The 20680-nt window shown below is 42.7% G+C and overlaps 1 protein-coding gene across 6 annotated transcripts in view; it reads left to right on the top strand.

Moving 5' to 3' along the window:
- NTRK2 (neurotrophic receptor tyrosine kinase 2) overlaps positions 1-20680 on the top strand; it is a 411119-nt gene that overhangs the window by 375262 nt on the left and 15177 nt on the right. For all 6 annotated transcript variants that reach the window (XM_082469619.1, XM_082469620.1, XM_082469622.1 and 3 more), the window contains one exon: positions 1-20680. This exon is cut by the window's right edge and continues 15177 nt beyond it. In XM_082469619.1, the coding sequence (XP_082325745.1) occupies positions 1-186 (186 nt within the window). In that variant the 3' untranslated portion in view covers positions 187-20680.

The following is a 20680-nucleotide window of genomic DNA, read 5'->3' on the forward strand; positions in this document are numbered from 1 at the left end:
GTGATAGAATGCATCACTCAAGGCCGAGTCTTGCAGCGACCTCGAACATGCCCCCAGGAAGTCTATGAGCTGATGCTGGGGTGCTGGCAGCGAGAGCCCCACATGAGGAAGAACATCAAGGGCATCCACACCCTCCTTCAGAACTTGGCCAAGGCATCTCCGGTCTACCTGGATATACTAGGCTAGGGCCCTTTCCCCCAGACCGATCCTTCCCAAAGCATCTCCTCAGTTGGGCCGAGAGGATGAACGTCTTCTTTTAACTGCCGCTGGATGCCATCAATCTGCTGTTCTTCACTCTGACAGTATTAACTACAAAGACACCGAGAAGCTTTCTGAGGGAAGCAATGTGTACTTCTCCATCCGTAGACACAGTATGGACTTCTTTTTGGCATTATCTCTTTCTCTCTTTCCATCTCCCTTGGTTTATTCCCTAGTTTTTTTGGTTTGTTTTTCTTTCCTTTGTTTTTTGTCTTCCCTGCTTCACAATCCTCACCCTTTCTTTTTTAATCAATCTGGCTTCTGCATTACTATTAACTCTGCATAGACAAAGGCCTTAACAAACCTAATTTGTTATATCAGCAGACACTCCGGTTTGCCCACCACAACTAACAATGCCTTGTTGTATTCCTGCCTTTGATGTGGATGAAAAAAAGGGAAAACAAATATTTGACTTAAACTTTGTCACTTCTGCTGTACAGACATCGAGAGTTTCTATGGATTCACTTCTATTTATTTATTATTATTACTGTTCTTATTGTTTGGGATGGCTTAAGCCTGTGTATGAAAAAGGAAAACTTGTGTTCAATCTGGGAAACCTTTATCTATGGGAGATTAAAACCAGAGAGAAAGAAGATTTATTATAAACCGCAGTATGGGAAGAACAAAGACAACCATTGGGATCGGCTGGCGTCAGTCCCAACTTAAGAAAACCCAGCGACTGTTAGCTGGGAAGAATGTATTCGGCACCTTCCCCCGAGGACATTTCTGAGGAGTAAAAAGACTGTTGAACTCTGTGCCATGGACTATTCTTTTCCCATCACTGGAAACACTAGAGTGTAGTACAGAGAAAAGATGGCTTCCGGGAGGCAAGATGGCACGTCACACGTTCCGACAGTCTTGTCTTTGTAGGCCACGGTGATGGCACTGGTTTGTTTTTCCAAGTGTTATCCACTGAGCCTGTGTCAAGTTCAGTTGAAAGTAGGTGGATTCTTGTCCAGCAATCATTTCAGGGTCAGGTGGGAAAGCCAAGGACTTGGAAAAGATAGGACAAGCTCTAAATTTGGAGGCAAGTTTCTCTTACATTGAACTTTTCAGATAGCAATTCCTTCCAACCCCTAGCCTCCACCCCACCCGTCCTTTTAACTGTGCAAGCAAAATTGTGCATGGTCTTTGTCGATAAAAATATCTTGTGTGCAGAAACTACCGCTCCAGACGTCGTGCCCCAGATATGTAGAGCAGATCCATAAAAGGTATAACTTATATAATTAGGGGAGCTAATGGAATTCATCAGCTGAGTATAAATGTCTCTGGGTCGTATGGTGGCGATGGGTTTTAACAAATATGGTCCCTGAAACCTGGATATCCTCAACCATGTCGCACCCACTGTGGCCCTGTGGGAAGGGCAAAATCAACCCCCAAGGGACAGGAGACCTCACCCACCCTGGGGGTATCACAGGCATTGATGTTCAGTGTACAAAGGCCGAGACCTTGCTCTGGGCTCTGGTTGGGAGAGTGGTTTCATTCTAAATGTACTCCATTGTCAATATGCTGTTTTGTTTTTTTCACTGCATTTTAAAAGAAAGTAAAAATAAAAACTTAGGCACAGCATACCCATGGGACGCTGTGCCCAGGCCAAGCTTTGGAGGTGTGCTTCTGGGCATAGCCACGGGTTTTGCGAAAAGAGGTTGTAAATTTAAATAGAAATTTACAGTTATCTGGGTGATCAGTTATACCAAGGAAGAAAAATTTTTCTGTTCCTCAAGAAAACTTGCTACCCTCTGTGAGGGGAATTTTGCTAACTCGACATCTTTATAACACGAGCCAGATTGAAAGGGAGTGATTTGAATTCAACTTAAGTCATTTTATTTCATATTTGTTTCTGAAGGTGCAATTGCTCTGTTTAAGTTTTGCTTGTGCCCTTAGTTACTGAAGCACCTTATTTTCCATTCTAGACGTTGAAAGCCAGTTCTCAAAGAATCGAAAGTGTCCATTAACAGAGAACAAAAGGAAATCCAGTAGCATCTGTGTCAAGTGAAGGGGGTTAGACAAGGCGATCCACATAGTCCTTTCAGGTTCTGCGCTGCCTACGAGACATGGGAGTTGAATTGTTCTCTTTGTTGGTGACCAAAAACCCTCCAGAACACACATAATAATATAATGAAAGCCATATCTCCATGATATATACCTGCACATATATATCCTATTAAGGGCCCATGGTACTGTTAAAACACTGTGGCACCCTGTGAAGCAGTAAGAAGAGGCAGATTTGTACAAAACTTTTCTAGATTCCATCAGTGATGACCTGAAAACCTACACAGGTTTGTTATTCTGTGCGACTGGCCAGCTGCTCTGGGGGAAGAAGCTGCAAGTTACTTGTTTTATTTTAACAGAGAGCAAAGGAGGTAATACTCTAAGGGATCAAATTCAAGGAGGGCTGTGCAGTTTTAGGGCAAGGATTTGTTTAAAGCAGATGAGAGGATGGGAGCATTCCCTTCCCCTTCCAGTGTTGTGTTTTCCTCTGAAGGAAAAAAGAAAAAAAAAAAATTTATCTTTACCTTCTGACAAGTCCCTCAAGGTCTTGAAATGAAAGGTTCTATGCAAGTGCAAAGTTTTATAGTTATTTATATTGCTGATTATTATTCATTTTTTCCCTCTGTTGTCTCAAGAGTATGTACTGATCACAGAGACGTCTCGCATTGAAAGAATCCCAGATTGCTTTTAAAGTAGCCGAATGAACCACAGACTATCTTCAAGTCTCCGTCCCTGTTCCTCCACAATCCCCTCTTCTCATGCTCTTGTAATTTTTAGAAAAGGGGCATCCTCATTCTGCAGTGTAAAGGTCACAGAATAGGGCCTGCCATCAAATTCGTTAAAAACTACAACGGGAGTGGTGACAAACCTAATTCTCTAGCCTGAACTCATCCTGACAGTTGCTTCCATTTATACATTGTTTAATAGTTTTCCAAACACTTTTCACATATGTCAGCAAATTATTCCCATTTTTTAGAGGTGAGGAAATTGAGAGTTGGAGAAGTTAAATGGCATGCTAGTACTCTCCAGGCAACTCTGGGACTGAATCTAAGTACTCTGACTCTGAAGTTCATGATTTGGTCCACTAGAGACCCTAATATATACACAAGCAGTCCAGGAGAGAAAGCACGCTAACCAATTCATGAAGCAGGATATAAAGTTAGAAGAGCAAAATGAAATATGTGAGATGCAAGCAGCTGAGATCTCATGACATATAATCATGCTCATAGCTTCAGCAAAATCCTTGTACAATGAACCAATGTCATAACCAGACTTATTTAGAAGACATTTTGAACTATGCTATAAAAGACTATATCAGAATTCATATTATGTGTTCACATCAGCCCTCCCTGTGGTATTTCCATGTATTTATATGTGTGTTATAAATACTTGATTTATACATAGACAAACACACATGCATAGTGTGTTTGTGAGCTTATGTATAAATTTATAGGCACACAGTAATAGAGATAATTATAAGTAGGGTGCAGTATGAATAATTTGCTTAAAACCTGCTAAATAACCAAAACTTTTTTAATGTCATGTTGCTGTTCGTGCTTCCTTTCTCCATGTGGGTAGGACCCCATCACACTTTTCGACTCTCTGCAATACAGCATGGGTGGAAGACATATTTCAGATAATGTGCTTCCCAAAACAACTAAATCAAAACCATCCCACTACATTGAGTCCTTCCTCTGGCTCCCTGTAAAGGAAAATGCAGTCGGAAATATATCTCCTTATATAAAGGTCCAGAAAAGGAAAACTGATTTTTTTTTAAATCCTTTTGCACATTTATTTGTATTATGCTCACCTGTCCCACTGTGACCCCTTTACACTTGTGTTCAGAGTCTAAGCATTCCAGAAGAGAACTGGAGTGTTGGGAGCCCAGTGTCTTGAAGGCCAAAGGTGAGAATCCAAGACTCCACTGCGAGGCGAGTGACTCTTAGGAATTCCCACATCCTAGCGGAATGCAAGAGGCAGCAGTGTAAAATGCTGGCCTTTGCAAAGAGCCATGACAACAGGATCCCCTGGTCAGGAATAGACTTCTTTATTTTAAACTCACCCTTTTGTAAATTGGACCTTCTACAATGCCAATAACATTAAATTGTGTATCTAATTAAATAAATGACTGCAGACACACATAGTCTCAATTCTCTTGCTCTTTCTTTTCTTTTTTTCCCATTTGAGGACTTTTGTTCCCAATGATAAGCTTCGGTTTGGCCCTATATCACTGCTACAGAAAATCTCACTAGGGGGATGGCCAGTGACCCAACTACTCAGATGGCTAAGTGAGCAGTTAAAGCAGTTTCTTCACAATTCGTAATGGTGGGATGCTGAGACCCCGAGGTTGAGACAGCAGATGATATTCTAAAGAATTTGTGGTGGGAGGGATTTGTAGCAAAATATGGGAGTTGAATTGTCCCATATGAAGGGGTATTTTCTTGTTTGTCAGGGCTGGAATGAATCACTGCTGCTATAAGTCAAAGGTTCTCGAATATCCTTAGTTTTTGTATTTATTTCCTTTTTTTCTTTTACCTTTATTTATGTATTTATTTATTTATATATATATTTCTTTGCTCCATTCATCACAGACACAAAGCGAAGCAAAAAATATATATATATATGTGTATATGTGTTGCAGGCAAAACACTGTGAATTTCACAAGAGCAACCAAGCAACTCTTCTGCCATCTTAACATACGTCTCAGGAGACACAATGGGAAAACATGGGATGTCATTTTTTTTAGTCTATGCATTCTAGGCCAGGTCTGTGTTTGTTTTATTTCTTTGGTCTGTACATTAACGAAAATGATCCTGAGTGAAGGTTGGCCGAATGCCCAACATGCTGGAGCAAGCATAACTAAAGCTTCTAATTGCCACAGGTTTGAACTGGAAAAAAAATTTGTAGAAAATGAAATGTAAAGGCCTACATTTTGCAAGTTGTATATCTTCCTATTGCTTTAAAAATGTAAAAAAAAAAAAAAAAAAAAAGAAAAACACTGGAAATGTTTAAATACAAGGTCTTTGAATTAAATGTGGATTTTGAATATATAATCCCTTGATAAATGACCAAATTATGGTGAAATATTGCTCCCTGCGTTCATTAATCATTATCCATCACTAACAAATCTGCCTAGAGGTGTGGACAGTCTCTGCATTTGCTTCTGTATATGGAGAGATGTTTGTATATATCCGGGCCGTATCCACACACACATTTCAATATCTCTCTGAAGATATATTGCCCCTTTAATTGTGACCTGGTATTTGAAACTCCCTTTTCATTTGCTTTATTTTCCTTTTAATGTGACGTCTCTGTGCTGATACTTACTGGTTCTTGTTTTGCAAACTGTTTGGAGGTCCATTACTTTATTAAGACCCACTGCATCTTGGCTGATTTCAAAGTGACACCAGAATATCAGTGTTTAAAAAAAAAAAAAAAAGTTTTGTTTGTAAATCATGTGACCAGCTTCTCTCAACCTGACATGGAAAGTCTCTTGTACTACAGTGTATTTAATAAAAATGATGTCTTAAAATAAATAACATCCTCTAAAAGAGACACTAAAAGTGACATGATGATTACTAGAATTTTCACAAGGCATGGTGTGCTCTTTGTCTGTCCGTCCATATGTATGTATTTTAGATAAGGTCACTGCAGGTGCCTGCCGTGTTCATCAGTTGAAGCAACGAGAGTACAAGTTCCCTGGCTGATCCCTCCATAACCTGACATTTTCACCTTCTATCTTGGATAACTAGAACTTCACTGTCCAGTAGAACTTTCTACAATGATAGAAAGGTTTTATCTGCACTGTCCAATATGGCCAGTAGGCACTTGACCTGCGGCCAGTGGGACTAAGAGCTGAATTTTAAATGTGATTTAATTTCAATTAGTTTACATTTAATTAGCCACACGGAGCTCATGACTACCATGTGAGACAGCACAGGAATCACCAGGATTTCTAACAGATCAGACCTAAGAAACCTACCATAAAGGAAATGTTGTGAATCGTGGCCTAGGGTTGGGGCAGCTTTGAGAATCATGATGACCCAGGAGCAGAAGTAGCCAAATAGAAAATGTCACATCCTCTCGGTCTCTCTGTTAACCAGTGTTTCCTAAAAGGTGAAGGAGGACAAAAGAAGGGTGGTTTCACAGGGATCCGGCAGCCTGTCTCTTCCTGGCCATCAGAACAGTCCTCCCACATTTGCATTTCTCAGAGTCACAGCCGTGTTTCCCGCTGTCTGACCGTTTCCCCTCCATCTCCTCTGAGAGGCACAGAAGGCTTCTGGGCAGCATACCTGATGGAGGCTTCAGGAGTGTAGAGTTTGCCAGCAGACTGTCCTCAAATCAAACTCCTCAGGAACTTTGCCCATGAAAACCCCTCTTACTGGCTCAGGTATATTTTCCTTGAGTTAAAAAAAATACAATCCAGTTGAAACTCAGCAGAGACTTGGGGAATTCAAAGCTGTGTAAGGGGGGAAAACAACTCGTCTAAAAATCCAAGTACGAACATGTGTTTGTTGCTGTGGGATTGAAGTGTGTATCCCACTCAAAGAAACAGGATTAAAGAACAAAAGTTAAACCACTGATGCCTTGGCCAGTGGATTATTTGGATTATTAAAGATCCACACCTTTACCAGACAACGTTTTTATATTCTTATTATTTGTGTGTTTATAATCAGTAATCAGTTAAATTCCAAACCTGAAGTCAAGTTTTCCAGAGCCCTGCCTGCTGTTTTGTAGACCCTGTCTCATTTTCTCCCTCAAATACACTTTTTTAGTTCACCCCTGAGGATGCCTAATTGCTTGGTTAGGAACAACACTTCTGAGGTATTGTGATTAACAACCTCATTCAAACAGGCATCCTTACCTTTAGAAGAAATTGACTAATAAAACAAATGCTTACTGCATGCCAGGGTGTTATGTATGTTGTGTTTTTGCTGTAACAAATTACCACACACTGAGTGGCTTAAAGCAACAGAAATGTGTTCTCTCACAGTTCTGAAGGCCAGAAGTCTGAAACTGAGGTGTCGGTGGGGCCGCACTCCCTCTGGAGACCCTCAGGGAGGATCTGTTCTTTACCTGTTCCAGCCTCTGGGGGCTCCAGATGTTCCTTGGCTTGTGGCCTCATCACTCCAATATCTGCCTCAGCGGCCACGTTGCCTTCTCCTCTTCTTCCTGTGTCCTCTCCTCTGTGTGTGTGTCTCGTAAGGATACGTGTGGTTGCATTTAAGGCCCACCGGGGATAATCCAGGAAAAGCTCTTCTTCACTCTTTTGCCTTATCAGGTCACGTTCCCAGGTTCCAGGGATTACTACGTGGACATATCTTTTTGGAGGCCACCATTTAAACCTCTACAGTATGTTAACTCACCCAGCTCTTACGTCAACACTGGGAGGTAGGTACTATTATTATCCCCAGTTTACAGATGAGAAAACTGAGGCACTGAGAGTTAAGGAACTTGCCAAAAAGTTAGGTCAAAAGAAATTGACCAGCAAATGTAGTGTTTACTACTTGCCAGAAAGGTAGCCATTTAATCCTGAAACCAAGGGAGGAACTCAGGGGGTTCCACTCCAGGCAATAGGCAGAAATGCAGGCACCTGGCTGGCCCACGGAAGCCTGCAGCTGGGGTTTGGGCTCACCACGTGGCATGGTGTTGAGAGTCTGGGCTCCAGGCCCCTCGGAGACTGGTAAAAACAATTCAACATCCCAGCCCTGTAGGAATGGGCTTATCAGTGGGAGCTAATGCCAAGATTCAAGGTTCCAGGAGACTAGAGAGTTTCTAGGAAGTTAAACCTGGAGTGTAGGGATTTCGGTCACTAGGGATGAGGTAAGAATTTGGTCCCAAGCCAAAGCCCAAATCTGGCAAGGTCTTTGGTGCTTTCCTAGACCCAGTGCTCCTTTTCCCTCTTCCCACCACTCATCAGCCTCGGGGAGAGTGAGCCTACAGTGGAAGCAGCTGCTTAGCAGTGGGTTCTGAGGCTTTCAGTGATGTGAGACTATCTCTCTGCGAATCTGCATTTCCCGAATGTCAGGATCTTCAGTAGGCTCCCATGGTTAGAGCTATATGAGAGCTAAACATCCCATCCCACCTGCCATCTACAGGTGCTGCTTTACAAGGATTGCCAGGTTCAGACCAAATTCATCCAACAAGCAATGACTTATTACAAGCCTGCAATGTAGGCCAAGAAACTTCCCTTGCCTGACTTTGCATGGAAGTCACAGATGCAAAGATGTACTAATGCCAGGACCACCCTGGCCTCTGTTCAGGTGACAGGGAGGGACAACGGAAGACCCAGGGAGCCCTGGTCACTGAGAGCTGCATTCCTGGCATTAGAGAGCTGGGCTTTGCCAGATTCTTCTGCCTCCTTCATGCAGGAATGATGACACTTGTACAATAATTCTAACAAGTACTCAATCTTCAGGATCAGTCACTTCACATACATACAAAAATCTATGTCCCTTATGCTAATTAGCAAACCATGTGATATTGATAACATTATTTTAAATGCCAATTACCTACTAAAATCACTTCTCACATGGGCACTGCATATGTCATCTATAGTACATCCGTGTATCACTAGATACGTCATGATATCTAATCACTTCTAGTGTATAGGCTATATTTGTACATACACATCACATTGTATACACTGATTTTAAAGTCACACAGATGCTATAACAACCTCCCTATGGACAACTACAGCCTCTTCTCCTGTAGCAGGTATGTATGGATTTGTAGATACCAGCCTATGCGTGGGAAATGCCGCTTTCTTCATTTCTTTTAAATCAGGCCATATTTGACTCAAGTCCACATCCTGCAGGGGCAAAACCAATTTCAGCAATTACTGGGTGTGCCTCCCCTTCCTAGGGTATCCTTTGTATCTCAAGGTTCATTGATACCCAGGAAATACGAGAAGGGCTTTGCATTTACTGTCCATCACAATCCAGTGGCTCTGGTGCCAGAGCTGAGAGCCTTGCCTCTAGGACAGATGTCCTCCGACACACTGCAGCCTCCCCCCAAGGGCCACCACCTCCTCACACTCGATCCACTAGGTATGATGACTATCTACTCTCAAGATGAGTCAGGAGGCCTTAATTTGGCTTTTAGTTTCCTTTGGCTTCTGGAGATTTTTCTGTTTCTTTTCCCATTTTGTTATATTTCACTGAGCATGTGTATGTGAACAAGTTGGAAGCCTTGTGTACTTGTTCCGTCTTCCATCTTCCCTGGAAACCTCAAAGCTTTCTTCCTGCATTTAGATGAGGATTCTCTTCACATAGTCCTATTTTTCTGGCAAGAACAGTTCTTGTTGTGGAGCAGAATCACTTGGAGAACTTGGAAAAATGTAGAAGCCAAAGCCTCACCCTATTTCTATTAGTCTGCGTTGGACAAGACATAGGCTGCCTTGTGAGTGTGTGTGTGTGTATGTGTGTGTGTGTGTGTGTGCAAATCCTCTAGATGTTTCTAATGTGTAGCTAAGGTAGAGAATTATTGTTCTAGAGGATGGTAAGGCTCAGCCCCAGAATTTCAACCATCCAAATAGAAACACCTGGTGCTAGCCCTAGGACTTGACTCAGCAGAGAATGGGCCAGACCGAAAAGGGCCTAGAACTTTCAAGAATGCTAGATGGAGCACTAGATAGTTTTAAAAAGCAAATCATCAGTATCCAAGGAGTTAAGTAGTTAACTACACGTTCTCTCAGAAAATAAGTTTTCTGCCAAGCTCCATGGAAACCCGTTATGGCCCAGTATTGAAAGCAATCAATCAGTCAATCAATCAATCAGTCCTGATCAACTGAAAGGCTGGGGCTCCAGCTCCCCATTATGGCAGAAGAACATGGTGGTTCTCCAACCATGGATTCTGATGAAAGGCATCCTGCAGCTAGCTTGCTATAACAAGCAGAGCAACCACAAGTCTTGGGCCCAGCCTGTGACCATGAGAACTGAGCTGGCTGGATACATTGGAGTTCAAGTTCTGCCATATTGCTATTAAATGCTAGCACGAGACCACTACAGGGGAGTGGCCAGTACCTCTTAATCATGCAACTTAAAAGTCCCACAGCCCCAGGGTCAGGATCCCTCTTCAGGAGCCTAAATTCAGTCCTACAGGATTGTCGTGTGCAATCGCAGAGAGTGATGGGCAACTGGGAACACAGCTATGAGCTACTGTTTCTGTCCCCAAGAGTCTTCCCCCAAATCATGACACTCCAGCAGGTGTGCTATATGCAGTATCTGGCCATTTACCTCTGTTTGTGTGACAATATTATTATTTTTATTTATTAAAATTTTTCTTGGCCATTTCCTACAATTAGAATGTAAATTTTACACAGGCAGAGATTTCAGTGTCTTTGGTTCACTGTCTAGGCTGACTCTTGACACATAGGTGGTGCTCAATCATTTTCAAATGAGTGAACAGAGGAATGAATGAATGACTGAATGAACAAATGTTAAGGAGCTTGAGGTAAGAGGTCAGGAAACTAGGCAGGTAGTTACAGTAGACTGATGCTTAGAAATAGGCGGTGTGACCCTAGGCAAGCCATTTTAACCTTCTTAAGCCTTAGAACTATTGAAATATAAATATAAATGATAATTTATCTTATTTATGAACTATCTAATATGGGCTTTTTCTCCAGCTTCAGGTGAGCTAATCCATGTTTTGAAACCATAAAGTAAGTTATTAGTGTAAATGACTTCAAATTTTCCCACATGAAAGGAGAGTGATTTTTCTTCTTGACTTAGTTTGGGGACCCCAGACAAGCTTCCAGAAGAGGCAAGGCTACCATGAATGAAAATAAAAATGGCTAGGTTTTTATTTTCAGTTGGACAACTAAGCCATTTCCCTTTCAAATAGAATCCATATCTTCAAAAGTAAGAGATTAAGGGTCCCTCAGAGAGGACCTCCTTCCATGCTTGCTGGAAATCAGGCAATGAGGCCAAATGGAAAAGCATAAAAAGAATTGTGGCATCTTTAGGATGACAGTTATTTTTGTTCAATTCAGCTGGACCTGGGGACTTTTCTAGAGTGGACTTTAAGCAGCACTTTGCAAAGTTATTCAATGCTTTCTTAGTTTGGGGACAAAACTTTCTGGAGACCATCAGTGGCCTTTCTGGCTTTAGGGTAGAGGGCTGATTATAGATCAGAATGGTTCTCCTGGAGCTCCTACAGCATCACAGATTCACAGGGCTGGAGGGGCCACAGAGGGCAATCCTGTAGACACCCTTGCCAGGGGGTCCATTCCTAGTGAAAGGGAATTTATTTGAAGAACCCCCCAGCCTCCCCCCACCGCCAGGCCATTTTGCATTTTACAAAGCTTCCTTAGCAAGCGCTTCCTGGTGCTGAAACAACATCTGCCTCCCATGGGCTCAGAGCTCCTGGGAGTACACAGAATAACTCTTATTCATTATTACTTGGCATCCCTTTACGACTTCCTTGTGCTCTTCCTCCCATGTCCATCCCCCTACAGAAAACTCTGGAACATTTGCCAAATACCCAGGACAAAAGAAGGAACCCAGCTCTGCCTGGTAAAGCTAATGTCCAGCCCACGAGTCCCATTTTCCCTCCCTTGTCCTCCAGGCTTCAGCTCATTCTTGGCACAAGGAGGAATTAACTTTTAACGGGATCAGAAAGATTAAAAGTAAGGTTTGTCTCCTCCTCTCCACTGATAAAATAAGTTCTCAGTGATGTCAAGACAACTAATGCTCCTCACAGCCCTTATATCCGAGGTCCATCCAAAACCTCCAGGATGCTTTCAAAAACAAGGAAAATAAGGAGGCTTGGGTGTTCCAGGGGACAGAGAGCTTTGTCGTCTCTGATGAGAAAAAAAGGTGAAAAGCATTGCTTAATTGCCTGCTCAGCCCAGGGTGGGAGGTGTTTGCTAACCTAAAGACAGGCTTAATTTTATTTGTTTTTGCTGAGGAGCATCTGCTTGTACAATGATTAGGCACTGGCACTCATTAACACAGGAAATAAAGTGTCTGAGGTTTGTGTCACTGGGCGTGTTCGAGAACACAGTAAGACAGACACTCGTGGGAGTGATTTAAGAGCATTTTTCATACTGGGCAAAGGTTCAGCCTGGGAGAAGGTCTAGTACTCAGACGGTGCAGGTGTTGAGAATTCAGTTATCTGTAGTAATCGAAGCTCCCTCTCCCCAGAACTGTGGGCCAGGACAGACGATGGAAGACACTGACCATGGGTATGTGCCATGTGAATCAATACCTAACAAGGGCCTGGTGGCAGCAGCATCTCAGAAAATGCCTGCTGAATAAATGAATAAATTTCCCAGGCACACAGTGAAAAGAATGCAGAACATTCTGTGCACCCTTTCTACGTTCCAAAGGGCATTTACATATATTATGGCATTTTGTTTCCTAACATTCCTATGAGGATTGGAGCACGGGCTTTTTCCTCATTTTACAGAGAAGGGTCTGGTCATGGTCCCAGGAGTTGAAGATAGAGTCAGAACTAGAAAGTGAGTTTTCTAATTCGGTATAGAATTTTAGAACACTTAATCATACAGCCAGTGAGTTTAAGGAAAACTCCCCAGATTATTAGTTCTTGTTTATAAGATCAGGATATAATGTCAATATATCCTGAACCCCCTGCCTCCTTCCATCCTCTTCCTTTGGTTAAAAAAAAAAGTGATACTATTAAAAGTGGATTTTTGAACACATTATGTATTGTATGAAAAGTGTAACAAAACGGAAAATAATAAAATTTAAAAGGAAGTCACTTCACTTGCAAATCTACTCTTCAGGACTTCCAGCAACAAGTAATTTGAATAGATATTGGAAAAAATACAAAATGCAGAAATCAATCAGATAATTAACAGGAAAGAATTGAAAACCTCCACAAAGAAATGATATGACATTGTCCCCTGGCTCTGGGGAGAAGGTGGGACTAGATGTAGACTCCAATAAAGTTGGAGATTTGGAGTGTACTTTGGGGATGGACTAGCTCAACCCTGTTGGGTTACAGATAAGGAAACTGAGGCACAGAAGGGTCACGGACGGTCATGTAGCTGTTAGGAGCAGTGCTAAGTCTCATCACTGGGTTTCCTAACTTCCAGAGACCCTCAGCTGTGGACCTAATGTTCTATTTCTTCGGCTCCCTGTAGATGAAGCAGGCATTTTCCTCACAGAGGCCTGTGTGCATGTAGGCATGGGTGTGTGTCCACAGCATGCTTATTTCTTACCCCCCCTCCCCCGCCCCACAAATGAGGTTCAACAACTATAATCAAGCACTATAAAGGATGTTCATTTATATTTTAAGTATCTACAAAATAAAATATTTTTCCTAGCCTTGCTGTGTCAATAGTAAGAATGAAAAGCAAACCACATTACTCTCCAGATTTTAGTTGTCTCTACCAATTTCCAGATTCCGCTTAGGAGATCAGTCTTAAATAAGAAAGCTGATGATAGGAAAGAATCTGGGAAACCTGTAAACAGCTCCCCATTTCTATCCCCAACGTGGGTCCTCCCCTCCCCCCCACTCCGCTTCAGTCCTGGCTTTGGGAACCCACTGCCCTCTGGGGACACAGTCCGCCCTCCACCATCCTACCGACTGGCTCCGCATCCTTCTCACGTCTTTTTAAAGAGATATTTTGGGAAGCAGCAAACGCACATCCAGAGACCAATTACTCAATCTCCCAGCAAGTATGGAGATGATGGAAGTATAGTCCTTCGGTTTCCTAGCAACAGTGTATGGGGGGAGGCTGGAAAGCGATCTGGTTGCCCAGCACCACCCTGCGTAGAAGGCATTTGCGCATTTGGCTTTTGTTGTCTTTGAAGGCCATTTCTAAAACGGGTTCTGTATTCTTGGGGGGATTTTAGGCACTTAAGTTATTCTTTTAAAAGATCTCTGCTGATATCCACAGGTCCTATAATTAACATCTCAAGCCGTAACAGGCTGGAAGTGTTCTGTCACCCCTAAAAATACAAAGCCCTAGCTTGGTCTTCCTGTGGTTTATTAGGAACTTCTCCAGTCCCCTACTTCCTCCCTGCCCTCTCTCACCTTTACACATATTCACCCCAGATGTGGATAATCAGCACTCCTTTTCTTTTTCTTTCCCCCAAATTGTGAACTCTGCCCTGTAGGAAAAGTCAAAAGATTACCATCACTGGACATCTTAGTTTGCTTTTTAATCTAAAAGGACTTCCACACTTGTTGTCCCAATGCCTCCAGGATCCCCAACTCTGCTCCACCCTCCCCCATAGCAAGGGAAACATTTGACAAACTGGAGGAAGAATTGATTAAATGAGGGATGAAGGTGGGAGCTAGCATGATAGCTGACTCCCCTAACTGGAAATACCCAGGATCACAAGAGAGAAGACTGTGGAGTGGAAAAACAGTTGTTTCTGTTGTTTATGGGAGAGTGATGTTTGGGGGAAGAGAAACAGAGGTAGGATCGAGAGCAATGTGGCATTTCCATTATCAATAAAAGAAAACTCAAAGGGTGAGAGAGTTGAGGAGAGCTGGGTCTGCTCTAAATCCAGGCACACATCTGCTATTTCTGGCCCAAGAGAAACCCTCGAGAGGGTCCAGCCTTCTGGTTAAAGCTTGGAGATAAGGGAGGGCCAATGGGAGCGCCAAGGACTGAGATGCTTTGGGGGGCAGGGGTCACCAAGGATCAGGAGGTGGGACAGCGAGTGCTTTGTTGCAGGACCGCTGAGTGAGAGAACAGGATGGGGCCCTAAGCCTGCCCTTCAGTGCTAAGGGTACAACCACCTCTCAAATGTTGGAGTAGGAAATGATGGCTAACTTGAGAAGCTGGGATTCCTAGATAATCTTACAAATTTTATGTCAGCCAAGTAAGAGGCTGTTTCTCTAATAAACAGGGAAACCCTTCCATTTTCCCTCCTTTGCCCGTCTGTGTCCTGATTCGCTCTCCCTGGGGTCAGGAAATTTGCACAGATGGTACCCTTTCCATTAGCCCTCCCTCTGGGACCCATGGCTTCCCAGAGAGAGACTTGTCAGGCATCTATTTTCAGTCCTTCTGAGCAGGCTCCTGAAAGATGGTGATCATCTTGCTTCTAGACTGAACTCAAGCCTGAATAATTTAGCTCATGAAACCATGAGCAGTGACTAAAACTAGTGGAAAAGGAGAAGAAAGACAATTCTCACACTAGCTTTGAATCCCAGGATGAGTTCCATGGAGTGGCTCCTAGCCAACCCTAGGCACATGAGCTCCTTTCTACTCCTGGGCCCAACTCAGGAGCTAAACAGAGCCTGAGCTGATAGGCTGAGGGGTTCTAAGTAAAGGAAGGAGTATGGGGGAGAGATGAGGAAGGAAGATCTGGACCTGGTCACTGCTTGTACTTTTCAGTGGCTCTCCAGAGTGAGAAATTGTGTGAAAGTGACAAGACTGCTATTTCTATGCAAAATCCAAAGGAAAATCCTCCAGGGAAAGGAGTTTTGTTCATGTGGACTTCCTTCTGGTGTCCTTAGTCCCTACAGACCTGGGCTGTAGAAAGTCAGCATGGTTTAGATGCCCACTCCCCGCAGGAACACTGAAATCTTCTGGTTCTACAGAGAAGGGAGAATCAGGCAGATTCCTCCCCATCTCCCCCTGCACCAGATTCAGGAGAAACTTGATATTAGAGCTCCCGAGTCTTCCAAGGACATCCAAGTGCATAGGTGGGAACAAAATCCTAGTTTGGGGAAGCCCCTGAGCTTGTTAAGGGCAGAGCCAGGGCCACAGCTCAGGGCTGTGGAGTCAAGGCCAATCCTCTAAATCCACCCTGGATCTCTGAAGGCTGAACACCAGCTTGTACTTTCTGCCTAAAGCTGTGAGCCTGACCCAAAGGCAGAGCCACAGATATTGATAAGGGGGCTAAGAGACTGAGAAAATAGTCTTTCTTCCACCCTTTCACTCAGGACCAGTTTGATGTCCAGTAAATCCCATGATCTGCCTCTCAGAACTTCCCAACTTTATGGATAAAAACACCCAGGAGCAAAACATGATCCTTCAAATTGTTATTTTTGAGCCTGCCGAGGTTGGTTTTTTATTTCACCACTTATCTGAAGTTCTGCATGTTCAAGTTCAGCTCTGACACAGGCCTTTGTCAGGAGCCCAGTTACCATGGCAGTGCCTCCAAAATAGAACAAGTCCAACACACATCAATAGACGGCACAATAAATAGAATAAGTACTACTTACAATACATGATTCTGTTTCTACTGGGTAGTAATTTGTGCAGAGAGTTGAAAATAACTACACCTTCCCCCTTCATTTAATTAAAGGAAAACAATTCCACAAATCGGAAATGCACAGTGTTTATATCAGAATGGAACTCGAGTGGCTGGGTGATTAAGAGGCCAAGATTGTGGTTGAATTTGCAGGGGAAAACAATGCATTAAAGGCAGGGCCATTCAGTGAGTCACTCTGAAGCACTCTCTCCTAAAACTCAACTTATAGTGTGATTTGATTTGAGGCACTAAGTATGAACTAAGAATGACACATAAGAAACATAGAACATTTTTTTTCCCAGTAGTAGGGGGAGCATTCCTTTCTGTTTTCCCATGGCCATCTGTTTTTCTCCTATTGTCCCCTGATACTCTCAAGTATCATGCTTTGGATCAAAAATTATGTAAGTACCTTATTATAGGTAACCACAGGGTTTAGAAGGCTGGTGGAAGACCCCTTTGGAAAAATTTCTAAAGCTCAGTCTGAGAAAGAAGATACCCTTCTTTATGGTTGATAAGTCAATGAATACTGCCTAGTTTGGGCTGTTTCTAGGTAAATACGTGTCTCAGGGTTTCCAGTCTCTCGTGCTCTCTCTGGGTGGCTCTCCATCTTAGAGTAAGCAGCTTGACCTAGAGGAGAATGTGCCACCTTTAGAATCAGACAGGCTTGGGTTCCACAACTAACTTTGCCTCTTATCTAGTGAAAGTCCCTTAGCCTTGCCTTTATCGATGTTTAAAATGGGAACAACACTCTCTACTTTAATTGGGTTGCTGTGAAATTGAATGTTGTGTAGGTACAAGGGTCTAGCAAAATGTCTGGTCTATGGGAGGAAATGATCATTAGTGTCTTTTTCTTTTTTCTTACAATAGGTGTAGCTACCATGGTGGACTTCCCAGACATGGCCTTTGGAGTGGCTCTTGACCTAAAAGTGATAGAACCCTGGGCAAGTTCATTAACCTCTGAGGCTCCCTGCCCAAACTCTTAAAGGTAGACACCATTCAAAACATCTCACAGGGTGTTGTGAAGAATAGTGGAGATGACAAATGTTAGTCACCCAGCATAGATCTTGACACTGAGTGGACACTTGTCACAGGTTAGGCTCCTTGGGATGCAGATGCCTGGCTGGAGATCAGCATGTAAGATGTTTATTAATGAGTGCCCTTGGGATGAATACTTGTGGACAAGAAGAAAAGGAAGCATTGAGAATATGAAAGAGGTCCAATGTAGCTGACTTGACAACTTGACACCAAGTGGCCATTTTGCCTTGTTGAGAGATGGTGCCAACATCAAGGTTCATCACTGGCCCCCATAATGGGCAGGTTGGACATTCAGCAATGGACATAGCTAGATAAGCCTTGGTATGTTGGAGTACATGCTGGTGACCCATGTGGGGCCTTCATCCCTGGCCCCTGCATCCATTTCATGCATGCGCCTTTGTACCTTTACTGTGATGGCTGATGACAGAGGCTGGCTGAGGTTAGTGGACCAAAGCATTTTGTCTATTTGGTAGTTTAGTGCCTCTTTCAGGGGTGAATACTCTCTGAAGGACTTAACATGTTGTGTGCTTATCAAGTTTCAGTCTCTCAGCTTCAGATCCATTCTTTTTAAAATAAACTGTTATTTTAGAGCAGTTTTAGTTTTACAGAATAATTGTGAAGATAGTACAGAGAATTCCTATATATCCCTCACCCAGTTCTCCCTATTACTAACATCCTACATTTGTATAGTACATTTGTCACAATTAAGGAAACAATATTGATACATTATTATTAACTAAAGTCCATTCTTCATTCAGATTTCCCCAGTTTTTCCCTAATGTTCTTTTCTGTCCCAGGATCCCATCTAGGAACCCATATTACAGTTAGTAGTCAAATCTCCTTAGGCTTCTCTTGCTTATGACAGTTTCTTGGATGTTCTTTGTGTTAGTTGATTTTGACAGTTTTGAGGTCAGTTATCATATAGAATATTCTTCAGTTGGGATTTGTCTGAGGTTTTTATCATGGAGTAATATGCTTTGGGCAAGAAGGTCGCAGAACTATGGGCCATTCTGATCACATCATTTGAGAGTATATGCTATTAGTATGAGCTGTCAGTGTTAATGCTAACTCTGGTCATCTGGCTTGTGATGATGTTTGTCAGGGTCTCCATTGTAAAGTTACTCTTTTTTTTTTTCTTTTTCCATGTTGTACCACTTTGAGGGTGGAGGAGAAGCTACATTAATTATTCAGAATTCTTTGGCATGGAAGATTTGTCTATTTTCTCCCACTTATTAATTTATTTAATCATTTATTTATATCAGTATGGACTCATAGAAATTTATTTTGTACTTTGAGCAATAATTCAATACTCCATTATTTATTTTATAGCTCAAATTATTTCAGCTCTGGCCATTTGGAACTCTTTTAGTTGGCATCTGGATTCCTTTGCTTTACTGTGGGATTCCCCATTACTGTGTATTTTTCTGTTTTGTTTTTGATTTTTAGCATTTTCTTATTTTTGGCACCATGGATACTCCAGGCTCATTTTGTATATTTCCTGCCTCAGTCCTAGTATAAGCCATTTCTTCAATAAGCCCTGGTTCCTTTTATTGGAGAACAGTATTAAAAACCAAGATCTGGCTTCTAGGTATACTTGTTGCATACTAACCAGTGTATACATTCGTACGTATAAATATTTCTATATGTAACCAGGTAAATCTATATTGAGCCAAACATGGGTTGATAGTGATGTCTCCAATTCTAATCTATTACCACATGGAACATTCTAGCCTCATTTCCTTGCTTATTCATAACCTCCCACTCCAGCCAGGTGGAAACCTGGCTCCCACCATCTACTTAAATGCTCAACCCAAGTATACATGCCTAATGGTTTCAGAATTGTTAACCCAAACCCTCATGAAACCAAACTATCAACTAGAACTCAATGCTTACGTGCAGTTCTTTTTGCCTTTAGCCTTCCAAACTTCACTCTTTTCCAAAGTGACTTAGGTCAATTCTTTTTTCCTCTAAATCCATTCTCTATCTTGCATTGTGATGCTGGAGCTGGACCCCATTTTCTCATTGCCATCTGGCATGGTATTAAGCTTTGTTAGTAGAGGTACCCTGGTTGGACGTGGAAAAAAGAAGGCACTTCTTTTCTTGGTTCTGTGTGTTCTTCCCTGCTTGCTCCTATGACAGTTTTGCAGCCAGCAGCATGGAAGACATCCAGTGACACTCACTTTTTGAGCGACTTCTGCCAGCAGGACATGATCATGTAACCAGTGTAGTCTCACAGGACTCCACTTTCCTAAGGGGCTGCATGCTTGGTTTAATGCTCTGTGGATACCATCTTGAAATTCATAATGATTTTATCTTTGAACTTATGCCTTGTTGGTGAAGTCCAATGGAACAACAGGGCATGGGTGTGTGCAGGGGAGATAACCAGGGAACAGCGCACACACACCTGGGGTCAGATCCACAGGCACAGTGGGCAGTGTTCAGCATGCATGCCAAGCAGTTGGCCTGGCTACCTGGTGCACACAAGCATACTTGGGGCAGGTCAGGGCCCTGAAGAGCCCAGAAGTATTCTGGACTGGGATGGTAGCAGCAGCAACAGAAGCAGCAGTGGTGGCAGCCACTGCCCTGGAAGAAAGGGGAGAAACCTCATGAGTTTAATGCTGGGACCTGTGGTGAGAGGCCAGCCTTCCCATCCATCCCTGTGGCATCTGCACCAATATTAACTCTTCAGCCTGAGGACCAAGATAAGAACTACCTGTGCTCAGCCAGCAAACATTTCAGTAAATTATTACAAAAGAAAAGTGTGGTACTGTGAATTATAATAAGAAATACATATTTGGTCTTCATTCCCATTTCTGGCACAGAGCTCCTAAAACCCTTGGAATTTCCTAAGTGCTGAGAGTTACAAAGGTGTCTTTTGTTATGTTAATGAGGTGACTTTTGGAAAGCAACTAGTTGCCAGGAGAACCAATCCTATGATTAGAAAGTTGAAACTTTCAGTCTCTCCTGACCTCCCTGGAGGAGAGAGGGGCTAGAAGTTGAATCAATCGCCAATGGCCAATGGTTTAATTAATCATGCCTATGTAATGAAGTCTCCATAAACCCCAAAAGGATGGGGTTTGGAGAGCTTCTTGGTTAGTGAACACCTGGAGATTTGGGGAGAGTGGCTTACCAGGAGAGGGCGTGTAAGTTCAGTGCCCTTTCCCCGTACCTAGACCTATGCATCTCTTCCATCTGACTGTTCCTGAGTTATATCCTTT

The sequence above is a fragment of the Balaenoptera physalus genome (genome assembly GCF_965194825.1).
Source record: "Balaenoptera physalus genome assembly, chromosome: 7".
Lineage (NCBI taxonomy): Eukaryota > Metazoa > Chordata > Mammalia > Artiodactyla > Balaenopteridae > Balaenoptera > Balaenoptera physalus.